Below are 21,156 nucleotides of genomic sequence, written 5' to 3' on the forward strand. Positions count from 1 at the left end.
GAAGGAAAAACAAGTATGGGTTGATGTCACCATTTTTATGATGATGAGAAATCCTCTGCAGAGTATTCCCTTGTTTTTTTGCATGGCATATTTTTATTTATATTAAAATATCCCATTGTTATTCAGTTAGGTAAAACTCCTGACAGTGACATTAGCCTGGGGCTAAATTTGACCATATTGGTAGCTTGAAGATTTGAGTTATTACCATATTAAACCAAAGTTCTGCAGCTGAACTAAAATTCAGAAGAATTATGCAGCTGAGTTAATATTCCACAGGCAAATCTATGGCATTGCCACAAGGGGTTTAAATTTATGGAGCCTAATACATGGATTAGGAAGTAAAATCTTGTACTGCTGAGGCCCAGTGGTGGTGTCTGTGTTTCATGTTAAACACAACTTATCTGGATCACTTTTATCTGAGCTAAATACAGCTCCAATTCTGCATTGCCTGGGTTTTATAAAACTGACTTTCTCTTAGTTTTTCACTTTCCTGAATCTTACAGGGCAAGTCAGGAGCATTTAGCAGCAGGTTCTGTTTGAAAGTGGAGGTGGAGCCCCTAGAACACTGTTGAAGTCAGTATTTATTAAATGCATGTAACCTTAGAGCTGCTTGTAACCCAAAATTTTGGGGTTGGTTAATTTATTTAGTTTGGGGCTATGTTTTTCTCCTTTAATTTTCTAGAGATGGGAATCCTTTGCAAAGTAAGAGCCTTTCTTGAACTTCAGTCATCCCAAAACTTTGGGTTTGGGCTGTTGAGAATTGGAACTTGTGCTGAATTTTCATTTCTTGTGGTGTAGTTATTCCTGTCTTTTTCCTTGTGGTATCGAAATAATTAATCTCTGCAGGTAGACATCATCAAAAGAGCGTTAGCTCAGAATGATTAGCTGCAAATCTGGCTTTGCTCTGCTCTTTGGGGCCACTCTGAAAAACTGTTTATTTTTAACTTTGTAAATAGGCAATAATAGGGAAATTTATTTTCCAAATGTTTTTTGGAAGAGCTGAACATTCCTGTCTGCATCTCGACTTCTAATAGCCATTAATCACACTGAAGAAAGTTTTTTAAGCGTTACAGCTGTAGACTGTGGAAGATTTATTGTGTGCATCTCCTCTTATTTGTTTAATTGAATTCTTTTTGGAATCTTCCTTGTTTCATGTCATCATGATTCTTTTCCACTGGATTGAGTTCCCACAAAGATGATTATCCTCAGGCTGTTGCTGGCACTCCTGGAATTGTTTCCTTGCAATCCCTGATGTTTTGTTTTGCATAAGGTAAAACAGCAGGGCCAAGCCCTTTGATGCACAACTTCAGGTCCTTTTCCTTGGACATACCAAAGGCTCCTATGGAGAAACAAAATTCCACTTTTTCAGTGAAGGAATTTTTCCCAATATCCAAGCTGAGCCTCCCCTGGCACAGCTTGAGGCCGTTTCCCCTTGTCCTGTCCCTGTTCCCTGGCAGCACAGCCCGACCCCCCCTGGCTGTCCCCTCCTGTCAGGGAGTTGTGCAGAGCCACAAGGTCCCCCTGAGCCTCCTTTTCTCCAGGCTGAAATTGCATTTTATGAGGGAAACTCAGTTATTTCAACAAGGAAGGGACAGCAGTCTCTCAGAAGTCCCTCACAAATTGTTGGAAAATGTATTATGGCTGGCTAATGGTAAATATTGTAGTAAAAGTCAGCACAATGCTGAGATCTCTGTGTAAGAAATTTGTGAGGCTTGCAGTGCTGAGGGCCTCTCCCACATGATTGGAAGTGGATTTGAAGTATTGAGTTAAGAGGTCATCTGAATTTTTCTAAAGGCTGCAGGAATCTCTAATTTGAGGTCTTGAGCAGGCAGGACATCACAGAATGGAATATCCTGAGCTGGGAGGGCCCCACCAGGATCATCCAGCCCTGCACAGACACCCCAACAATCCCACCCTGTGCATCCTGAGAGCATTGTCCAAATGCTGCTGGAGCTCTGTCAGGAAGGAGAGGAGAGGATTTTTTTTTCCCCCAGTATTCTTTTCTAGTATCATTTGTGTTGCATGAAAGAAAACTTCAATAAAATGGAAACGTGTGTCCTGAAGGTCTGCACATGTGCAATCAGTTATCTGGGTGTAATACATCAACTGCAAGACTTTAGCTTTTGACTTTTACTGTTAGAGCATGGAATTGGAGTTCTGGTGTTTACTGATGTGTTATTTTTGCAACTGTCTCCTTTGTTATCACTTAATAATGTTCTTTACGGTGCTGGAGCCTTTTTATATTGGCCACTATTTATCTGCACACTGTCAGAACGGACTGGTGGGAGCTGTGCCAGCAGCTCCAGGGTGTCTGTCATCTCCCAGGCTGCTTGCATGGAACACAGCATTTTAAAAATATTTAATAGTGTTAATGAGAAGTAATTTATTTTTTTTTTTAATGGAACACCATCTAGAGTACAGTGTTCAGTGCTGGCATCCCCAGGAGAAAAAAGATGTGGATCTGTTGGAATGAGTCCAGAGGAGGCCATGGAGGGCTGGAGTCCCTCTGCTCTGGAGCCAGGCTGGGAGAGTTCACCTGGAGAAGAGAAGGCTCCAGGGAGAGCTCAGAGCCCTTCCAGAGCCTAAAAGGAGCTCCAGAAGAGCTGGAGGGACACTGGGGACAAGGGATGGAGGAACAGGGCACAGGGAATGGCTTCCCACTGCCAGAGGGCAGGGATGGATGGGATATTGGGAAGGAATTGTTCCTGGGAGGGTGGGCAGGCCCTGGCACAGGGTGCCCAGAGCAGCTGTGGCTGCCCCTGGATCCCTGGCAGTGCCCAAGGCCAGGCTGGATGGGGCTTGGAGCAGCCTGGGACAGTGGATACTGTCCCTGCCCGTTGCAGGGGATGGGGATTAGATGATCTTTAATGTCTCTTCCAACCCAAACCAATATGGCATTCTACGTGTCTGATGTCTCCAGAGCTGCTCCTCTCAGATCCATCTGGGAGCACCAGGACTTTGTCCTGTTTGGACAGCAAAAAACCTGGGAGATTTCCATCACATGCCACCCAGCATAGTGCCTGGCTATTTCCACTAATGGGAGAATTGTTTAAACTGGGATGAACTGGTTAAACTCTCTTTATTTTGAGTGTCAGTGCCCAGGCAGGGCCTGAGAGGTCTGTGTGAGGAGAGGTAGGAACTGCTGAGGGATCCATAGGCTCCAGCACTGGGCACATCCCAACCCTCAGCCAGCCACAGAAACGTGGTTTAAGAGAGGGGAAAAGTGGATTAAGAGTGGGGAAAATGCTGTGTGGCAGCAAGAGTGAGGAGAAAATGGGAGTTAAGGAGTGATGCTGAGCCTGGGCTAGAGGGCTGGGCTAGGGGACAGTGCTGGTTTGTGTCCCTCTGTCCTCAACCCAGTGTATTTTTTGCTGGCAGGATGTTAAATCAAAGCTCCCCACTGCTTCTGTCCTGCCTGGTAGTGACAGACAGAGACCACCCAGGGAGTGGGTGCCTGGTTTCCCTCTTTTCCCTCAAGAACATTGGATTTTCTCCTGAGCTGCTGAGGAGGCAGCAAGGGGGTGCCTGAGTGGATGTCAAGGAGCAGCCCATCCCTAGTGGTGGGAAAACCCCCTGCAAACTGCCCTGGAACTTTTCCCAGCTGGTTTTCAGATTCCTTTGGTCTTCTGTCCCCTTCTGCCCCACACATCCCAACCCATGAGGGCACAATCAACTTCTACACCCTTGTGTGACATTTCTGCTGCCTGTTCCAGGAGTGAATAAGCCAAGTTAGAAGCAAACCATGAACATTCAGAGTTGTGGTGTAACTGTGTGTATTGGTGGTATTATAAATTAAACCCTACTTGTTTTACCACAAAAAGGTTACAAATTGGTGGGTTTTATTTCAATGATTCAGTATTCTCAGCCCTGAAAATGTTTCCCAGAGAACTCTGCCAACCGTCACACTCTTAATTAGCAGCTTTATAAATTAAACAGGAACTATGGGTGCAGGAGGAAATGGGGAGCTAAGTCTTTGCTTTATTGTGAGCACTACAAAACAGAGCGTGAAATAACATCCACATCTGCACCAAATGCTGGAATGACTCTGTTCTTTGCCCCCTGCTCTTTTTCCAGCATTTCAAACCTTTTTAGGCCCTCTAGGTTTAAATACATGCAGCAGCTTCATGTAAGCTCTGGAGGAAAGAAGAGGGGCCAGAAGGACTGTGGGAATTTAAGGGTCACAAATCTGGGGGCGATGAGAGCACCAGGGTTGTGCTGATTCCACATGTGTTTGTTCATTTCTTCTTCACTTTCAGGTTGATTACTTGCAAAGTTCCCTGAACATTTAAATTCAGAAACGATGACTCCCAAGAAATCTGTCTTTGCTCTCAATGGGCCTTGATTTGGTGCTATTTATCTGCACAAGGATAATTATAAATTGATTCATTTTCAAAACATAATTTAATGGGTATTCAATTGCTGCCAACACAGTATTGGAGCAACAGCATCACTCCTGTGTTTGCTCAAAGCCATGAAGCTCTATGGGTGTTTGTGTTTGCATGTAACAATATTAATCTGGCTCTGTTCACATTGCTATGAAGATGCTGTCAAATAAGTTGTGTTTACATTTGCAGTTTGTCCTTGTTTTCCTTCCTGAGTCTGAAAAAGGAGCTTTTCTTTGGATTAATCTATATTTATTTCATGGGTTCTTTCAGGTTTAAAGAGTGTTTTTCTCATTTTGGCTTTTTTTGAAGAAAATGAAGTTCTATCTTGATGCATTAGAGACTGGAGCTAGGTGGAAAAATAAGATTAAAATTAACTTTACAACCTTAAGGTTTTAATGGGGATCTCTTGTTGTTCTTGCAGTTAACTCCAGTTGGAACAACCATCTTCACAGGATTTTCTGGAAACAATGGTGCTATTGACATTGATGATGGTCCCAATGGACAGATAGAATATGTCATCCAGTACAATCCTAATGACAAGGTACAGCCATTCAGGCTTTTTTCCTCAATGTATATTGATACTGATATTTATAGACATGAAATAACAAATGAACAGGAGTTTGCTGCTGGACATAAAGAATTGTTTACCTTCATGTTGAGTATCCTATCTGTCCATGAGCCCTGTAACCACAGGTGAATTTACCTTCCCTCTCATTGCCTAGCTGTCAGCAGCTGGATTATTTCACTTTCAATAATGCCTAGAGAAGTTGTGTCCCTGGAAGTGTCCAAGGCCAGGTTGGGCAGGGCTTGGAGCAACCTGGGATAGTGGAAGGTGTCCCTGCCCATGGCAGGGGGTGGCACTGGATAAGGCTTTAGGATCTTAAGATCCCTTCCAACCCAAACCAGTCAGGCATTCCATGATTTCTGTTTTGCCTCAGTATAAATCTCCTATCTGATTTTTCCCCTCTCGGTGGGAATGATGAATACTTTATCCCAAAAGATGAGTGCCAAACTCAGACTATCTCCAGTTATTTATCAGTCTGGGATGTACTTTCCAATCCTGTTTTCCTGCCCACCACAGATATCTGCAGCATGGGGAATTTTAACACTCATTCTCATTATCTGCTGGAAAACAAACTGCAATTTTAGCAGTTATTTAAACTCTTAGAGGAAAAAGACCTTGTTGTTTGATGCAAATTCTGAGTGTCTCTGGTGTGTTTGGAATCTTGTATTTCTGTTGCCTGTTCAAAATACTTAAACATTAACTACCTTTAACTCTGGGAGATTGAAGCATGGAAAGATTTTTTTTTTTTTTAATTAGATTAATTCGACAATGAAATTGCAATTGGATCTCAGGCCAGAAATTTGTGCCCTTATGCCAGTGTTTACCCCAGTTTTGTCACCTGAGTCTGTGGAAGCAAATACACGGAAAAAATTGGATTTCACCCGATTTAACATCTGCATTTACCCTGAAATGTGAATTTCTTCAGATAGAAACATATGCATGAACTGGCACCTAAATGTTGATGTTCTCTGCTTGTTTAGCACTTCATTGCCCTCATGAAAGGCAGAATAAAGAGCAGATAAGTACAGTGATGTGGATTTCTTATCTTGAGCATTTGTTCTCAATGCACCACTGCAAATTCAGGATGGCAGAGGGGAAAGAAGCAGGCTAGTCAGACTTTTGTGGCTGGAAGTAGCAATGGATAGGTAAAGAACCCAGGAGAATTGTGTTATGTCCAGATTCATTATTGTGGGGTTCTTCAGGAGGAAATTGGGTGGGGAGAAAACAGAAAGCTTTATAATCACTGATCTGAAGAGCAGATGCAGCCTTGGAATACCAAGGGATCACCCCACTGTGGCCCAGCTACAGCACAGTTTAACTTTGAGGCATGTTCAGTTTCATTGTGTTGTTTTCTCGTTTGCAGACTTCCAACAGGACCTTTGATATTCCTCTCACTTTGTCCGGAGCAGTCGTTCTGAGGGAAAGACTAAATTATGAAGAAAAGACTCGTTATTTTGTCATTGTTCAAGCAAATGTGAGTATAAATCTCTTGAAGGCCATTTCCTCTGATTTAGGTGCAGGTTTAGTTTCCTTCCCAAGGAAAGGCAGTGCCTTGCTGAAATACCAGCTCTGATAAATCCTCCTCTGCTGAAGATCTAATTTAAGATTTATCCAGGCTGTTGAAAGCTCAGGCATATTATTACTGCTTAAAAAAGCTTGCTCAGTGTGGTACAAGCCAACCTTTTTGGCACAAGGAGCAAGTTGCAATGCAGCCCATGCAGAAAAGTGCAGCCTCATGGCACTAAATGTCCCATTTTCCAGCAAATCTGGCAAGGCTAATTTTCACTCAGATGAGTTTAATGGACAAAATTTCATTGTATTCTTCAGGTTGGAAATGCATTTTGTTATAAAGAGGTGATTTTTCCTTCAAGTCACGCCCCAAGTGTATGGAGAGGTTTTTCCAGAGTGGCTGGCAGTGGATAACTTGCAAGGAGAAGAAAAGTGATGTATAAACTGTATCTCAGATATCTGCCATCAGAGTGGGTTTTTTGGTGCCCTTGAGAACTGTGAAAGCTTTTTGTTCCCTTTTTGTCTTTCTGATAACAACTGAAATGAAAACTTCTCCTCTGTTGTTCACGGCTGTTGTGATACATCTTTGTTCACGGGAAGTGATCTTTGCTCTGAAGTAACAGGAGATCCTGAATCCACACCTTCACTTTCCTGTCATCTCTCTGACGCAGAAGTGCAGATACATTTTGCAATCTCTTTTCTTACGCATTTCATGGCATGCTCAGCATTCTGCCAACAGAAGCAGGGTTCAGAGGAGACACCAGGAGACTCAGAGGGATGGAGCATCTCTGCTTGGGAGGAAAGGCTGGGAGAGCTGGGATTGTTCAGCCTGGAGAGGAGAAGTGTTGGGGTGACCAAACTGTGGCCTTCCAGGAGCTGAAGGAGCCGACCAGAAGGATGGAGGGAGACTTTTCCAAGGGATGGAATCCCAGGACAAGGGGGAATGGCATCAAACTGACAGAAAGCAGGTTTAGGTGGGATATTGGGAAGGAATTGTTCACTGTGATGGTGGGGAGTCCCTGGCACAGGCTGTCCAGAGAAGCTGTGACTGTGCCTGGATCCCTGGAAGTGTCCAAGAGACACCCAGGGCTGAAGCCCCTCTCAGCTGGGGCTCCTCTCCAGGCTGAGCAGCCCCAGCTCCCTCAGCCTTTCCTGGGCACCCAGATGCTCCAGGCCCTTCCTCAGCCCCGCTGGCCCCGCTCCAGGAGCTCCTGTCCCTGTGTGCTGAGGATCCAGAGCTGACACAGCCCTGCAGAGGTGCCTGCAGGGCCGGGCACAGGGGCAGGATCCCTCCCTGACCTGCTGCCAGTGCTCTTGCTTTTTCCCATTCATCTCCTATTTCTGGGAAAAGCCATAAACCACAGCCCATCCCTGGCAGTGTCCAAGGCCAGGCTGGATGGGGCTTGGAGCAGCCTGGGATGGTGGAATGTGCCCCTGTTCATTGCAAGGGTGGCACTGATTAGGCTTTAAGGTCCCTCCCAACCCAAACCATTCTGGGATTCTACAACACCACAGGCTGCATTGAATTCTCTCTGGTGTGTACTGTTCAATCACATTCTTCTGATTACACTATCAGTGCTTTGTTGTCCTTGCATCCTGAAGATATTGCTGGAAATTAATTACTCTCTATCTGCTTTGATCCAGAATTACTCAGAGACACTTACTGGAGGAATGGAGAAATGGTTTAGTTGATGATGAAAGCTGCTCATTGTAACTGGAATTGTTTTTCATCATTGACCATGAAGAAAGCTGAATGCAAAAATTTCCATATTTACTATTAAATGTGAAGCTGGTGCAAGAACTGACTGGTCTGCAAAGTAGAAAAATAAATATGTATACTATCCAATTTAGAGCAATAGCCTCTTCATCTTACACAGATGATGTTATTAAACAGCTTAAATTTAAAAATAAATTTTAAAATTACTATTTTTTTTTCAGTGTTACATCTACCATGTACCCTATTAGGATAGGAGGGCAAGATGTAATTCATGGCACATATTCCTCCCCAAGATTTTAGCTTGGCAAAGGAAAGCTCACGCAGCAGTTCCTCTGTGAAAATGAGGAATGAGAATATTTTTGAGTATTTTAAACAAAATATTAGCTACTCATGATGTTTCTTCACTAAAAGAAGAAAGACTTATGTACTTTAGGTATAACCACAACAATTTTGGATTATCCATAAGGCACAGGGCCTTTTTATCTTCTACAAACGTGCTGCATTATTGTAAGTTTTAGTCCTATAGTTTGCCCAAGCTGTATTATTTCTGAGTGATAGATGTCTTGCAGTGTTTCTTCACTTTTTCTCCTAATTTTACGATTGTGCCTTTCAGGCTGCAGCTCTGAGGCAGAAGATCCTGTAGTTACTCCTAGAACATGGATAATTACAATGTTTATATGTTTTATCCTTAGCCCTGCTCAGATCCTTTTGGGTGGTTCTTTTTAGGAGATTTTTTCCCCAGGAGATTCTCAGTTCAGGAAGTTTCACCAGATGGACGTGGTTTGCTCCACAGGACCGAGCCCAAAACCTGAACGAGCGGAGGACGAGCACGACCACCCTGACCGTGGATGTGCTGGATGGGGACGACCTGGGGCCAATGTTCCTGCCCTGTGTGCTGGTGAACAACACCAGGGACTGCAGACCCCTCACCTACCAAGCCAGCCTGCCCGAGCTGACGGATCCTGTAAGTCCTCTGGCATTTTTCCAAGTTTTCCTGTGGCAGCTGTAGCTAAAAGGTCACCCTGCTTGATGCCATGATTTGTGTGCCGAGCAAGAGGAAACCAAGGTAAGATGCATATGGGAATGATGGTGAAATTCCAGCTTGGATCCAATGCCAAACTGCCTGATGGCTGCAAGGGCTGAGTCTTGCAGAAATTTGGTAAATTTTGGAGTTGCTTTTCCTGATCTATCCATATTTTGCTCTCAAAATATCCCCAAGAAACACTTTTGGGAGGAGACTTGATGTTATTCCATTGAGGGTTGTTATAAACTGTAGGAGGAAGATTTTTTGGGAAGAGGAAGCATTAGTCACTGACCTCTGAAGGGATTTGGGTTGCTATTGTCAGGTTTTGATCAGGAGGCACTGAAGAGCAATGGGGGTTTATCCCATGTAGGTCCTTGTGCTAAGTCTGTCAGTTAATCCATCATGGAGTCAGGTTAAAGGTGAATGCAAGGCTCATTTCACACTCCATGCATACGTGAATCCCAAAATGAGGTGAGAACTTTACAATTTCTTGTTGCAACTTGGTGCCAGTTGCCATTCCTTACAGCAGAGCTGCTGCTTGGAGGTCTGCACCTCTGGTGGGTGGAACAGAAACAGGGATTGCTGAATTAATACTGATATATGACCTTTGATTCATATATTTAAGAATATAAAAAGGCAGAACCAATTGAATCACCAGTTATTGCCCCACCTGATTAACTCTGACATTAAGATGACATTAAAATAATGTTAAGCTTTGACATTAAGGTTTTAACTTTGGCTGCTCATCACAGCACACACTCTGTGTCCTGCTGCCTCCAGCCAAGGGCAGGTTGAGGTTGGAAGTGTGAAGATTCCTGCTCTTCCCTGTCTTATCTCCCTTCCTGTCCTGTGCCTCACACTCTTTTCCCATCCCACCCATTTTGGTGTTTTGCTTGGTGTGGCCTCAGGACTCCTGCTGCAGTTATCCTTGGGATGGGTCAAGGGAAGGGAGGGATGGTCAGTATTTAACCCTGGAGTACTGATTTCCACACACACACTTCTACACCGTGGTGTGCTCAAAAACCCTTTGCAGCTCTGTTGTGTTTGGGACTTGGTGAAGAGCCTCTTTGACTTTAAATTCTACTTTTATTTGCTTTGGGCTTAGTGGCATTTTAAGGAAAGGGGCAGCTCCCTGTCCAGCTGAGTGTGGGGCCTCAGGTGAGCACTCAGACAATGAAGGAGGAGGGACTGTGACCCCATTCCACCTGCACAGATCTGTTAGAATTCCCACTGTGGGAGCAGATAAGGCAGGAATTATAAACTGGTGTTTTTATGGTTTTTATCTGGCTATCTGAAGGTATAACACAAACCATACAATTTTTTTGGTGCTGCCTCTCAGTCAGAAGATTCCAGCTCCAGCTCTGCTCCTGTCCTTGGCCAGGCACGTTTCCCACTGGAAAACAAAGCAGTGTCTGCCAGGGAGAAGGGCTGGGCCAGGAAAAATCTGACCTGGGATTTAGGTACTGAGCTGCAAAACTCATTTATTTAAACTTCCTGAGCTGCAGTGTGCTCAGGGGCAGCAGCTTTTGTTTGTTTTTTAGCTTTTCTTGTGTCAAACTGCTCCTGATCTATGAAATGAGATCTGGGTTCTGTTGATCAACCATGAACTCTTCGCTGTTTATCTCTTTGCAGCACTTTTGATAAAAGTAAGTGGAAGAAGTTATCCCTTGAACCTCAAATATTTATTTGGCTTTTAAGCAATAACTCCTTTGGAAGATATGGATGATACCTGGATTCAGCTAGGAAACATTTATATTACGTTTATCTGTAACATTTTTATATATTATATTTATTCTTTACTAAGCTATTCCATAGCTACCACTACCCTACTCCCTAGGCAAAAGGACTATTTTTAGTTTAACACCATTTTTTAAAATTTGCTTTTAATTTTTTAATGAAGATAAGAAGGAATATTAATGAATGAGGAGCAAAGTTGAAGTATGAATTATTCAGAGGCAGTAACTGGATAGTGAAGTCCTGCTTTGCTGGCCAAGATGTCCAGTCAGCTGACCCCTAAAATAAAGCATTTAATGTCACTGGTAAGAGTAATATTTTTGTCCAGTATAGTTGGAATCTATCCATGAATTTACTGAGGTAAAAAATTGGGAATTAATTACTTGCTATTAGCTGAATTCTAATTTCCAAGAAAACCTGTGTTGGTTGTTGATTAGGTTTGAGATTTTTGTTGTCATTGTTACATTGCTTTACATTTATATTATATTTTAGTGTTTCTGTGTCTGATCAGCTCTGGTAATTAATTTTTCCCCCTCTTGTATCGGGAAGAGTTGAATAAATTAGCATTTATTATCAGGATGTGCAAGTATCACATGGAGTTAAGCAGTACAGCCTCATGAATATCTCATAAGATGGGCAAGATAATTTATCCTCCTTTTTTCCCCCTTCAGTCCATTCCTGTTGCACTTAGGAACATTGAAGTTTTCCTCCACTTCTATACTCAGTTTCCCATCATCATACAAAGAAAAGCCTGTTAAGCAGCAAAATATAGATTAGATTTACTTAATTAATTGCTGGACTAGGTTTGGATTAATAGGATTTATTATGGGGTTCCCTGGGGTTATTTTGGGGTTCCATGGGCTAATTATGAGCCCACATGAGCACTAAGACACTCCATGACACCAAGGATTTTGTACTAAATTCAGATTCAACCTCACTCTTCTACAAGTTTCTTGTCCTTGCACCTCTGATGGATCCTCCTGCATGGAAAGGGTTTAGGTTTGTTCTCATTATCCCCAGAATCCTCAGGAATTGTGTCAGCAAGGGCTTCACAGGGTCTATGGGCTCAGGTGCCCTCATGGAGCTGGGCCTGAGCAGAGCACAGAGAGACAAAAGGCTAAAAATAATAAATAAAATATTCTTCAACAGCTGTGAAGGTAAGAGGGGTGAAAAAAGACACTGGAGAGCAGGAGGTGCCCCTGGAAGGCCTTAAGTATTTATTAGTGAGAAGGACCTCTTCAGTTCCATCCATTTGGATTCAGGGGAGAAATCTGCATTTTACTGAGGAGGTGCTGTAATCCCACTGAGTGAGCTGGGGCTGGGAGCACAGGACACTTCCAGAGTATCAAGGGTTAATCAGCTCTGGACTAATCAATTTTATTCTGATTATTGGTAGTTAATTAGCACTATACAGGATGTGCTGGTTTTGGACTTGATGATGTCTAAGGTCTTCTCCAACCTAGTTAATTCTGTGATTAATTCTGTTCTCTGGGCTTGAGGATGACAAGCACCTGACAATTCCCTCCAACTGAATTCCCTTGCACTTCCTTCCTTTGGCCCTGCAAATCACAATTCTTCCCAAATACAAAACCTCCTGGAATTTTCTCCCAGAGACACATGAATATAAAACTTGCAGCAGTAGCAGCACAAGTGAAAATTCTGAAAACAGCATCTCCCCATCTTGATGATACTAATCAAGCAGAAAAAAATCATCAAAATGTTCTGGATTTCCTCCAGTGGTCATTAAAATAATTAATTAATTGCATTATTTTGCTGTGGGAAGTACCAGTCCAAAAGACATTTGATCCAGGGGATCTACTGTGGAATGAACATCAAGTAATCACCTCTGAAGTGGGAGAGATTTGCTGGTTCACCTGTGTGGACACTGCTGAAGGTTCGTGGAAAAATCCAACCTGGATTTTTCCCAGGCTGTTGGCTTTCTCAGCTCCAGCTCAGACCTTTCCCAGGCTGAGGATTTTTCTCAAAAACAACCAAAAGAAGGAAGAATGAATAACACAGATAAACACCTGGTGTTGATCACAGAACCGTGTGAGTGTCCCGAGGTGTTTTACAGAAAGCATGTTTTCAAAGAAGTGTTGCCTTCTTGGGCCAATGAGTCTTTTCTATCTTGTTTTGTATGATCTGTCTTATATAAATGCCATGACTTTTCAATAAATCACTTCTTCCTGCTGCTTTGAAGAAGTTGTGTGTGTGTTACTGCATTATTTGCTGTTCCTAATCAGACAGTGACACACCTGGAGCTCCCATGCAGCTGCCAAGGAAGATTTTTGGGGCACTGAAAGACACAGCCTTCAGATTTTGGCCTGTTGGGCTGAGTTGAAGTGGATATGTGTGGTTAAATCCACTTTAATAGAAGCTTTCAGCAGATGAGGAATGCCTCTCTTACCTGTGTGAGTGGCAAAGTCCCGGAGAGCAATCAGGGCTTTTTTCTTGCTGACTTTTAAACCTGACTGCTTAAAGACAATTCACAGGGAGGGAATCACCCCTAGTAACAATCAAACTGCATAAAACTAAAAAATCATCTTCAGTTGCCACTTTTTCTTGTAATTTTTTTTTTTTTGTGTTTGTTTGTTAGACATTGGACATTGTAAACTGCAAATGTTCACAGTTAATTCAGGGAGTTGGTGGTCTCTGGAGCAGTTCAATCTCAATCTGCCTTTATTTTCTTTCCCTTATTTGTACTAAGACTTGGCTTTTAAAATTCAAACATGATAAAAGAGCTTTGCCAGCCTTTGGTCTGTCAAGACTTACTGACAGCAATTGGCAAAGAGGTGGGACCCCAGCTTGATGCAAGCCTGGAGCCAGTTTATTGGTTTCACACATCAGTATACATATTTATATACCTTTTCAGCTATAGCTAAAAGTAGCACAACCAAAACATTTATGTAACTAAGTAACATTTCTTAATCATGGCTTTGCACAAACCTGTACAGGCACGATTTTGCATGATTTTTCTCAAACAAGGCATCCTCAGGACACTGTTACCTTTTGCATTCCTTCTTCAGGGTTCTGCTTTCTTTTGCCAAGCCTCATGGCCCACTATGGTTAACACATCCATTTCAGACAGAAGCTGGGCAGTGCTTTAAGTCCTGCTCTCTAGCTGTATTCCCATAATTTACAAGCTGCATTTGTGATTCAGTGGCATCCAGCCTCAGAAAATTATTTGGGATTTAATTTGTTTCTAATTATTCCTTTCCCAGCTGGACAAGCTCTGTCCAGTTTTTGGGACTGCTGCTAAATGCTCTTGTAGGGGTTGGTATTTACACTTCCTGCTGGAATTAGCCCATGATTGACTACAGTTGTGTCTGCTGGCAAAACTAAATGTTCAAAGTCTGCCTTCCAGAGAAAACAGAATTTTCATCATTAGGAGAATTGTTTCTCTTCATACAAATCATTTTGGGCAAGAAAAAAAGTGATTTTTTTTTATTTTGAATAGGCAGCATCTAGCCTTGCTGTTAATTAGACTAAAATCTTTGGTGCAAGATAATTAGTGCTGGGCTGAGATGAATGAGAGTTCCTGGGTACTTTAATTCCAAAAATTATTTGGTGGACAGGGCACTGGTTTCACTTCAGTAAATAATCAGAGAAATGTTTTAAAAATTGGCTGTGTCTCTACATTCTTGTTCTTAAGTAAATTAGAAAAGCACTTCATGACTGAGGCTGTGAACAGTCCCTGTACCACTGAAAGATGAGCAAATTGTTCCATTTTTCCAGGGATTAATTTTTCAGTAGCAATTTGGGCCAATGCTGCGACTCAAATGAGTGGAGGGGAAGTGCAGATTGACATCCCTGACACCTCTGCAGTTGTCAGAGTGCTTTTTATGGAAGAAGGCAGAGCTGTGGCCAAGTTATTTGCCATTGGAGGCAGATAGCAATTTTTCTAATTAAATTTCAGCAGAGATGCAAGATGAACAGATAGGCAATCATGAAGTGCTTTGGAAGTGGGAAGGCAAGGCAAAAACAATGATAAAATCCTCTAGTGACTACAGCCACTCTGCTTATTCTAAGCATTTTCATTTGCATTTTCCCCCTCTTTCCACTCTAATTGCAGCCCTACAGAGGTCACCAGATTGATGTGAATTTCAAGGTACTGGATAAAGTTTACATTATTGGGCTGGTTTTTAACCTGATGTAGTGATTTTGAATGAATAACTCAGCAAAGTCGAAATGGACAGCTTTGATAAGCTATTGATTATCTGCAAGGACCTGATAAGGAGCTATAAATGGTGTTTTAAGTCTGTTGATGTGATTTTCCCTATCCTTTCCCTTTTTAGGATTGATTGTCTGTCTCCTACATGCCATTCCTTGACAGGTAGAGTCTTTTTTTTAGGAAAATGTCACTGAAAAGTAGCGAAGCATGAAAAGGTTAAAATCACAAAGATGTGATGTTACAGATAATTAAATTTTATGTATTTGGGAGGATACTAGGATGGCTAATTAAAAAGAACTGTCAGTAAAATTGTCAGGAGCTTTAATATGTGAATACATAAACCTGAGGATAATCTCCCTTAGCAGCCAGGCAAGCTCTTGGCTGATGTATTGATCAGGCAGGACAGTCCCTGTTAATCTAAGATTAACCTGTATCTTTAAATATAGTTGCTTTTCAGATAGCTTCAGGAGAGGTTCACTTGCCTGGTTTGCACTTCAAAACCAAATAAAACCATGATTTTAACTTTCAGAATGTAATGATTGTTGAAAGAACCAGGTGTTTCAAAAAACACTGTGGTTGAGAAAATTATAGCAAGGTTGCAGAATAAGGGAATAAAGTCTGGAAGACACTTTAGTTCAGGAGATTTTAACCCAGTTGTGGTTCAGAAGTTGATTTGCTGTCTGTGGGTAAGAAAAAAAATATATATGTGTATATATATTTATATATAGTAGTTCTGATCCTTAAAAGTAAAGGTTTTAAGGGAAAAAGGATCAAGCTTGCCTGAAAAGTGAGAAGATTTTGGTCAAAAAAAATGAAACAGGAAAAAAAAGTTCCTGCATGTCATCTCTGGAGTTGTTTTTAGTTTGAGATGAGCATATTTTGTGTATTGCTGGGGCTGGGTTATGGGGTGGCCTATGGGACACAGTGGCCATGGGGCTCACTGGGTGGCACAGGAGGGGCAGCAGCTCTGGGAGCTCTCCAGGGACTCAGGCTGAGCTGGAAATTTGGCTGCTGCTGAAAACAGGGGCATTTTCTAGCTATTTATCAAGCTGCAAATGAAATCTGATTCATAAATTGGGAATAAATTGGTTAAAATTACTGATTTTATAATTTATTGTTTTCTTAGCAAGTCTGAGAATGTTTTGTCAACTGCCTGTTATTTCTCATCATGGTTAGGAATTTACAGGTGAGAAAATGCTCAGTTCTTCTGGCTTTGCCAGAAGCTGAGAAGGAAAAGGGTCCTGAGTTTGCCTGGAAGAAGTAACAGTGGTTCTGAAATTAGAGGAATTTCCTTTCAGGAAGGAAGATAATCTGCTTTGATTCAAACTTTGATCACAGCCACAGCAATCCAGTCCATCCAAGGCTGGAGAGGGATCTCCAGGGGTTTAGTGTGGGCAGCAGGGCAGGTTCAGGATCACAAACCACCTTTTGATGCAGCAAAACTGAGGCTAAAAATCCAATTAATGAAGTGCCAGAACACCCAAGTGTTGATTGAGGAGCTCCTGTACGATTCAATTCTATTTTCTATTCCATAGATCTGTGTTTGTTACAGCTCCAAGTGGAGCTGTTGTCACAAAGAAAACATATGAAGCAATTTATTTGATCCTTAAATGTCATTTCGAAGCATTTGAAGGCTCTAAATGTTGCCATTTAAACAAAATATTCTTGCAGTGATGCTTTATTAGCCAACTTCACTCCAGAAAAATTCTCATCTCTGTCACATCCCTGGGCCTTGCAGAGAGAATAATTTCAGTGCCTGGGTTGTCCCATTAAACTGTAGCTGATCATTGGGGGTCAGGAGGAATTATTTCACTCTTCAGCTTGTTGTCACAATGCAGAGGGTGCTGATTAATTCCTCAGTTAATCAAATGTGATCTGCAAAACCTTAATTGATGACTATGTGCAAGGACACATTAAAATGAGACAGTCATGTTTGCCTCTGCTTCATGCTATTGATAATGGTTCTGTGGAAAACATTCCCTGAATCCTAGAGGTCTTTCCTGGGGAGAACAAGGAAATTCCTGGTGAGTGGAACTTCCTCTCTTGAGCAGAGAAAATGGGAATAATCTCCATTTGGCTCTGGATCAATACAGCAGTGCTGGGGAGGCACAGGTGTGCTTGGTAAATAATTCCTGCTTTTTGTCCTGAGATTGGAAAAGAAAAGCATTTATTATAAAAAAAAAATTTTCTATTTCACCCTAAAAATATGTGAGGATGAGCTTAAGGATGAAGGATGTGAGTGCTGCAGGTGAGGTATGTACATGCACACACGTTACATCTGCACAAATTTATTGAAAACACATCCAAAATTTAGGTGGAAAACCCCTTTTTTCCCCTATAACCTTCAATCTAAAAGTGCCACTTTTAATGTTACCATTAAATCAGTGTAATAAAATTGATTTAATAATGGTGAGGCAGAATTTGTAGCTGGCTCTGGCCACAAAATCCCTCCCTAAAATTCTTTCTCTGACAGGGTGGCAAACTTTAATGAGGAGAGGACAGTGGTGGGTATAGCTGGAATTAAGTAGCAAGGTAGTTCCAGATGACATTCCCACTCCTAGACTGGAGAAGTGCTCATTGAGTACCCAAAAGAGAGGAAAATCAGTACAGAAAATGAAAATTCTTCTTCAAGCTGAGAGTGGGAACTGCAGTGTGGTTTTGCTGACCCCAAACATCCCCCTCCTGTTTCAGCCTTCTGAAATTCCCTCTGATGTGAGACTCTGGACCTGGCTTGTTTCTGCAGGTGAGGAAATGCCAAATTCTCTGCAGGAAGATGAAATGTGGGAATAAGAGAAAGAACCACCAATATTATTGTAATAAAATCTCCATGTAAAGAGAGTCAGCCAAGAGACAAAGGTCCTGGGTGAAATACTAACCTGTTCATCTTGATATTTCTCTTTTTGTGGATTTCAAATTTATTACTCTCTGGAGTTGTGAGTTTTTGTCTAGTTCCATACAGCTGAAATTAAGAAAGATTCCACCTCTGGTAGTAGCTATATTTTCCCACCAAATCTTTCTCCTCTTTTATCATTTGCTTGTAACTTCTTCTGCCTTTTGTGGTGTGTTATGGTGTGGCTAATTTTAATAAAGGCATAGAGAAGCCATCAGCCTATTGTCCTTAAGAAGATATATATCTATATCTATATCTATATCTATATCTATATCTATATCTATATCTATATCTATATCTATATCTATATCTATATCTATATCTATATCTATATCTATATCTATATCTATATCTATATCTAGATATATAGATATATAGATATATAGATATATTTATAGATATATAGATATATAGATATATTTATAGATAGAGAATTATCCTTCTGTAAGAAATAGCATTTACAAGGAAAGAAAAATGGGCTAATATTACAAGGATTTCTTTAATTACAAAGAAATTACTCTTAGAAATGAAAATAAAAATAATCTGGAAGTCATAATGGTGGTGCTACACGGTTGTTAAATATTTTCTGAATTTTGGGAGATGTAGGTGCTTGTCTCAGGCTTCACAGTTTACTCCTCTGCACAGAAATCGGGATAGTAAGAGAGCTACTATCAAGAATTTGAGGGATAATCAGGGAAATAGACTTCATAGTTGTATGGGAAAAAAGCCAGAAATGTTTATTATTCTTTTATGCCAGTCATCACCTTGGAAGGAGGAGAAGGTCTGGCCTGAATTCTGGTTGTGCTGAGGCAGGAGGCCCATTGCATAATGCATTTCATTTAGTCCCCTGTACAGACACTGCTGGGGACACTTCTTATCAAGCATGTCAGATACAGAAAAAGCAATTTAGTAAGCACTGTGATCAGATCCTGATGAAATTCAATTCTTTTGTGGCCTTGCTGTTCCTGGGAGACATCATTGATAAAAATAGTCTCTGTTTCCCTCCGTGCTCGGGTTCATTATGCTCTCTTGCTGCTCTTTCAAAATGTTTTTTTTTTCCCTTGAAGATGGCTTGTTTTTACAAATGAATGGAAGGAATTGTGTTCTCTGACAGCTTACTCGTTAACAACCCGAGCTGCCAGGATATTTGAATTTTACAGTTTTCATTTCAAGAAATTGCATAAACATGAGCCATGACAGAAACCCAAGAAGGAAGCAGCCATGTGTTGTATTGAGTAGCTAAATCAGGTGCTAAAAGCAGTGTGATAATTTAGTGCTGAGTTTAGAAAGAAGGTGAATTGAATAGTTAATCCCATGCCTTAATTTTTCCCATTGGTCACTAAAACACTTTTTTTGCTCCCAGAGAAGACAGGAGAGGCCAGGTCACAGGTACCAACAGCATAAATTACCCACTGTGGCTTTTTAGCTGTGGCTTCTGGAAATGAAGGGGACCTTCTGAAAAAATAAATAAATAGAAAAGTTAGTTTTAAATTTGCAGATCAGTTCTGGGGCCCAGCACAGGAGGGACCTGGAGCTGCTGGAGAGAGTCCAGGGGAGGCTCCAGGATGATCAGAGGGATGGAGCAGCTCTGCTGGGAGGAAAGGATGGGAGAGCTGGGATTGTTCAGCTGGAGAGGAGAAGCTCTGGGGTGATCCAGCTGTGGCTTTCCAATACCTGAAGGAGCTGACAAGAATACTGGAGAGAGACTTTTCCACGGGATGGAATGGCAGGACAAAGAGGAATGGCTTCAAACTGCCAGAGAGCAGGTTTAGATAGGATATCAGGAGGAGATTCCTCCCTGTGAGGGTGGGGAGGGCCTGGCACAGCTTTGCCCAGAGAAGCTGTGGCTGCCCCATCATTTCTCTGGAGGGTGAATAAAAGGTGTGGATGTGGCAGTTGAGGGCATGGATTAGTGGTGATGGATTGATGGTTGGACTGGATGATCTGTCTTTTTCAACCTTGCTGATTCTATAATTCTAAAAGGTATATATTGGGTGATTTAACTGGAAATCTCTTGGGTTTAGCAATGTAGATTTGTTTTCCTCAAGTTGTTGTGACCTTTTTTGGGAAGTGTTTCCAGGCCCAGAATTTTTGCTATGTAAACCTCTTTTTAGCTCCCATGACATCTTGATCTAACAATTTTCTGCAGTGAATTTAATTCTCTTTCAGATTCTGAGTGTGTTTTAAATCTGTGCTTGGGATTTGCTTCCAATATCTCCAAAGCATTTGGTTGAGGTCTTGGCCCACAGTTTGTGTTCCCATGTAGTGGCAGTGCAAAGGGTCAGAAGATTCCATTCCCCCTGGATTCCTGTTACACCTCTGTGTCTCATCAGCCTTCAAACAGCAGCACAGGAATTCCTGCAGGCACCTGGTGTGAGGCACAGCCTCCCCTGGCTCTGATCAAAGGCAGGAATGTGTAGCTGCCAGTGGGAAGGCAGGAAAAGAGGGAGAACAGTGAGATCCTACAAATGGGAGATTTGATGAGACGTGGTTTGACTAACGACGAGATTTTGGTGGTATCTCCTACATTTGGAGTGTGATTCCTGCTTTCTGTATTGACTTCCTTTGTGCTTGGATAACTCCACTGAAACGTTCCCCACGTTTTGCTGACATGCAAGTGCTCTGTGATGGATTTCTGCTCATTAGTGTTTTGTCACAGCCCTTGTTGTGCTGGCAGAGCAGCTGAGGCAGCAGCAAGGAATGATGTTGGAATGGTTCTGCAGCTCTCCCTGCTGTTTTAGTGCTGAGTATTGGCAAAGTCACAGGCAGCTCTGCACAGCATGGAGAGAACTCAGCTCATTTCCCACTTACAGCTCGTATTCCAGCCTTGGGAAGGCACAAGGAGAAACAGTGTGACCATAATGATTGATCAATTCATCAAGAACTTTGTTGGTTTAGTAGTACAGAGCTCCCTGGGATGGGGCTCTGGATGGCACCAGGGACAATTTGTGTTGCTTTAGTGATATTTTCCATCTGGAGAAAAGCTCCTCAGCCTTGATTTGCAGAGGGATTAGAGTTCAGCAGCAAATTCCTCAGCTGAGCTGTGAGAATGATGCAGGTGGGAGATCCTGAGACTTTACCTGAAGTCCACTGGCCACAGTAAACAGCTGCCTGTGAAAAAATAATTGTCAGAGTATCAAATATTGGTGTGAAATGTCCAG

General features: G+C 42.0%; 1 protein-coding gene across 2 annotated transcripts in view; it reads left to right on the plus strand.

Moving 5' to 3' along the window:
- PCDH15 (protocadherin related 15) overlaps positions 1-21,156 on the plus strand; it is a 643,053-nt gene that overhangs the window by 456,182 nt on the left and 165,715 nt on the right. For both annotated transcript variants that reach the window (XM_056495514.1, XM_056495516.1), the window contains 3 exons: positions 4,807-4,926; positions 6,314-6,424; positions 8,970-9,140. In XM_056495514.1, coding sequence (XP_056351489.1) covers positions 4,807-4,926; positions 6,314-6,424; positions 8,970-9,140 — 402 coding nt within the window. The remainder of the gene's footprint in view (positions 1-4,806; positions 4,927-6,313; positions 6,425-8,969; positions 9,141-21,156) is intronic.

The sequence above is a fragment of the Oenanthe melanoleuca genome, chromosome 6, assembly GCF_029582105.1.
Source record: "Oenanthe melanoleuca isolate GR-GAL-2019-014 chromosome 6, OMel1.0, whole genome shotgun sequence".
NCBI classification, from domain to species: Eukaryota; Metazoa; Chordata; class Aves; order Passeriformes; family Muscicapidae; genus Oenanthe; species Oenanthe melanoleuca.